A 3,809-nucleotide genomic window follows, 5' to 3' on the forward strand; every position below is an offset into this window, starting at 1 on the left:
CCACGAGGCGAGATCTTGTGTGGAGGCCCAGACCGAGGGAGGTTGGCGGTGGTGTGGTGCTTCTTCCATTTCCTGATAACTGCACCGACAGTTGATCTTTTCTCTCCAAGTTGCTTTCCGATTCTCTTGTAGCCCATCCCAGCCTTGTGCAGATCAACAATCTTGTCCCTGATGTCCGTAGAAAGCTCTTTGGTCTTGCCCATGGTGGTGATGTTGGATGCTGGTTGTTTGGGTGTTGACAGGTGTCTTTTATACAGGTAACGAGGTGAGGCAGGTGTATTTGATGTAGATAATTGGTTGGGATTGGGGCTGTGTCTTAAAGAAAGACTAACTGGCTTGTAGGAGCCAGAATACTTGCTGTTTGGTAGGGGGTCAAATACTTGTTTTTCCTCATCAGATGGTCATCAATTTTTATAAATTCATATGATGGGATTTTCTGGGATTTTCTTTGGGATTCTGTCTTTCACTGTTAGAATGTACATATGATTAAAATTGTAGATTGTTGCATTCTTTGTAAGTGGGCAAACCTGCAAAATCAGCAAGGGGTCAAATACTTTTTTCCCCCACTGTAAGTGCTTAACCTCTGTTAAATTCAATTCTAATGAAATGCTGGCTATTACCATTTCTCAGTAGACTCCTCTTGGGCTTTAACAACGTCTCAATGGCAGTGTCTGGTTCAACTCTGAGGTTGAACCACTTTACATCCCTGATGTTTTTAGGGCCATGAGGCCTTTGAGGGTAACAGAGTGTGTATTTACCGAAAGTGAAACACGTTTTCCAATAACAAATGAACCAGCCACCAGATGTCACCAAAATATTGAAAATTGGTGCGTTCGAGATGACAGCGGCTGACTTTCGCCAACTTGATAGTGTAACGTTAGCTGCAGGTGACTGCAGGGGCGGGGTATAAAAACGGCGCCGTCAAGTTGGACACATTCTACCTGCATCAGCTTACTGTGAGCTGAGATCAATGACTGATCTTGCAGCATTTGCAAAGAAAAATGCCACGAGACCAGGCAATAATGTGGTTTCAACATTAATATGCTAATTAACATACTAATATGGCGTTATTGACGATTAAAGATATTTGAATAAATAAAAATCAATAAATTCTCAGAAAAGTAGCCTGTATAATGTTGAATTTGACTGTAACGTTGACAGCAGATTGGTTTATAAGACTTGTGAGCCCTGCTATTATTTAGCTATTAAAAATACTGTTTTCTGTAGCAATGCCACAGAATTATTTTACTCTACAAAATGTTTTCCAATTGATGACAGAACCATCTGTGAAAACTTGCTTTGAGGTTCACCTAAGAGGAAAAGGGTAAGGTATTGGACTGGAACTAACAGCGCATAATGGATTCTTACTTTGTAGCAGCATCATCATAGGAAGCCACGAACACGAGTGTTCCTTCATGGAGCGGCCGGAGAAACTTCAACAGGTCAGAAATATCTGACAACAAACATCAGATGAACTATAAACTGTGGTTTACTTGTCAATGTCAAGCCATATGCACCAGATGTGAAATATATACTATACATTAGTGTCTGGTTTGTATTACCTCCTGCCCACATATCAAAGGTCTTAGTGGCCAAGAGCTCTCCTGTCACCCCTGGAACAAAACACCAGATAACACAATTAACACAAGCTTAAATTATTAACACAACACAATTGGTTAAAAGATGGTGGATGACACTCTTACCATTGACCAAAGCTATGTTTAGTCCTCGGCCAACGTTGTTCTTCACGCTGCTCAGTAACCTGTGGGATAGAAACACGAGAGGTTGATGCACCAACTGAAGCACTTCCTTGCCTTGCACATCGTCATTAAATCTACACAATTATACACATTACCTGGCACTTAAGAAACAAACAAAAACAAATATAAAAAGGACCAAGACTATAGACAAAACCAAAGAAATGGGGGGCAGACAGACTGAAAGAATACTTGCATTCAGCTCCCCAGACAGACTTGGAGGCCTTGGAGGACAGCAAAGAGGGGGAAAAAAGAACAGTGTGTGAAACCAAAAAAAAAACCAAACAAAAAACAAAAAAGAGGAAAGAGACAAAATGGGACACAAAGACATAATTGAACAGAAAGAAAGTGGTAAGCACTGAATCTCACATCTTGTCCTCCAGGCAGATTTTGGGCCCGATGACGTTGGCAGCACCAGACACCAGGCGGAACGCCAAATGTTTTGGGGGACAGGGTGCTGAAAGTCCACATTTATACTTTCGAGGGCGGGGTTCAACTAAAAACATATGATACATTAGTCAACGGTGATAAAGATGCAACACCATGATGATGATACTTGACAGGGAGAGTAGTCATAAAATGGTCATATCATGCAGATTCCTCTACTTACCAGGCGTTGGTTCCTCACTTGCACCTGAAAAAATATGTTTTAATAATAAGTTTTCACACTCAAATGAACTAAACTCATACCAGAAAGGCTTTCAAGAATAAACCAACACTTTACTTGTCTTTAGGGTTGCTACAAACAATTAAATCTTTATGAATTCGTCTACCTCTGCTTTCTGCAATGTCAGAAAATAGTGAAAAATGCTCATCACGGCTTCCTAAAGCCCATGGTGATGTTATTTAATAGATTGTTTTGCCTCACCAACAGTCATAAATCCCACAATATAACATTTCCAGTTATATAAAAAAGATAAACTTTCCAAATACTCACATTTAGCAGCTAGAACTACAGTGAGGAAAATAAGTATTTGAACACCCTGCTATTTTGCAAGTTCTCCCACTTAGAAATCATGGAGGGGTCTGAAATTGTCATCGTAGGTGCATGTCCACTGTGAGAGACAGAATCTAAAAAAATAAATCCAGAAATCACAATGTATGATTTTTTAACTATTTATTTGTATGATACAGCTGCAAATAAGTATTTGAACACTTGAGAAAATCAATGTTAATATTTGGTACAGTAGCCTTTGTTTGCAATTACAGAAGTCAAACGTTTCCAGTAGTTTTTCACCAGGTTTGCACACACTGCAGGAGGGATTTTGGCCCACTCCTCCACACAGATCTTCTCTAGATCAGTCAGGTTTCTGGGCTGTCGCTGAGAAACACGGAGTTTGAGCTCCCTCCAAAGATTCTCTATTGGGTTTAGGTCTGGAGACTGGCTAGGCCACACCAGAACCTTGATATGCTTCTTACAGAGCCACTCCTTGGTTATCCTGGCTGTGTGCTTCGGGTAATTGTCATGTTGGAAGACCCGGCCTCGACCCATCTTCAATCCTCTAACTGAGGGAAGGAGGTTGTTCCCCAAAATCTCGCAATACATGGCCCCGGTCATACTCTCCTTAATACAATGCAGTCGCCCTGTCCCATGTGCAGAAAAACACCCCCAAAGCATGATGCTACCACCCTCATCTGACCACATGACTTTCTCCCATGACTCCTCTGGATCATCCAAATGGTCATTGGCAAACTGAAGACGGGCCTTGACATGTGCTGGTTTAAGCAGGGGAACCTTCCGTGCCATGCGTGATTTCAAACCATGATGTCTTAGTGTATTACCAACAGTAACCTTGGAAACGGTGGTCCCAGCTCTATTCAGGTCATTGACCAGCTCCTCCCGTGTAGTTCTGGGCTGATTTCTCACCTTTCTTAGGATCATTGAGACCCCACGAGGTGAGATCTTGCATGGAGCCCCAGTCCGAGGGAGATTGACAGTCATGTTTAGCTTCTTCCATTTTCTAATGATTGCTCCAACAGTGGACCTTTTTTCACCAAGCTGCTTGGCAATTTCCCCGTAGCCCTTTCCAGCCTTGTGGAGGTGTACAATTT

The 3,809-nt window shown here is 41.9% G+C and overlaps 1 protein-coding gene across 4 annotated transcripts in view; it reads right to left on the reverse strand.

Moving 5' to 3' along the window:
- Positions 1-3,809, reverse strand: part of fam3a (FAM3 metabolism regulating signaling molecule A) — a 10,693-nt gene that overhangs the window by 3,672 nt on the left and 3,212 nt on the right. For all 4 annotated transcript variants that reach the window (XM_046057400.1, XM_046057397.1, XM_046057399.1 and 1 more), the window contains 5 exons: positions 2,368-2,391; positions 2,127-2,253; positions 1,704-1,762; positions 1,563-1,613; positions 1,369-1,453 (listed from right to left, as the gene is read on the reverse strand). In XM_046057400.1, the coding sequence (XP_045913356.1) occupies positions 1,369-1,453; positions 1,563-1,613; positions 1,704-1,762; positions 2,127-2,253; positions 2,368-2,391 (346 nt within the window). The remainder of the gene's footprint in view (positions 1-1,368; positions 1,454-1,562; positions 1,614-1,703; positions 1,763-2,126; positions 2,254-2,367; positions 2,392-3,809) is intronic.

This window comes from Micropterus dolomieu, linkage group LG08 (genome assembly GCF_021292245.1).
Source record: "Micropterus dolomieu isolate WLL.071019.BEF.003 ecotype Adirondacks linkage group LG08, ASM2129224v1, whole genome shotgun sequence".
NCBI lineage: Eukaryota > Metazoa > Chordata > Actinopteri > Centrarchiformes > Centrarchidae > Micropterus > Micropterus dolomieu.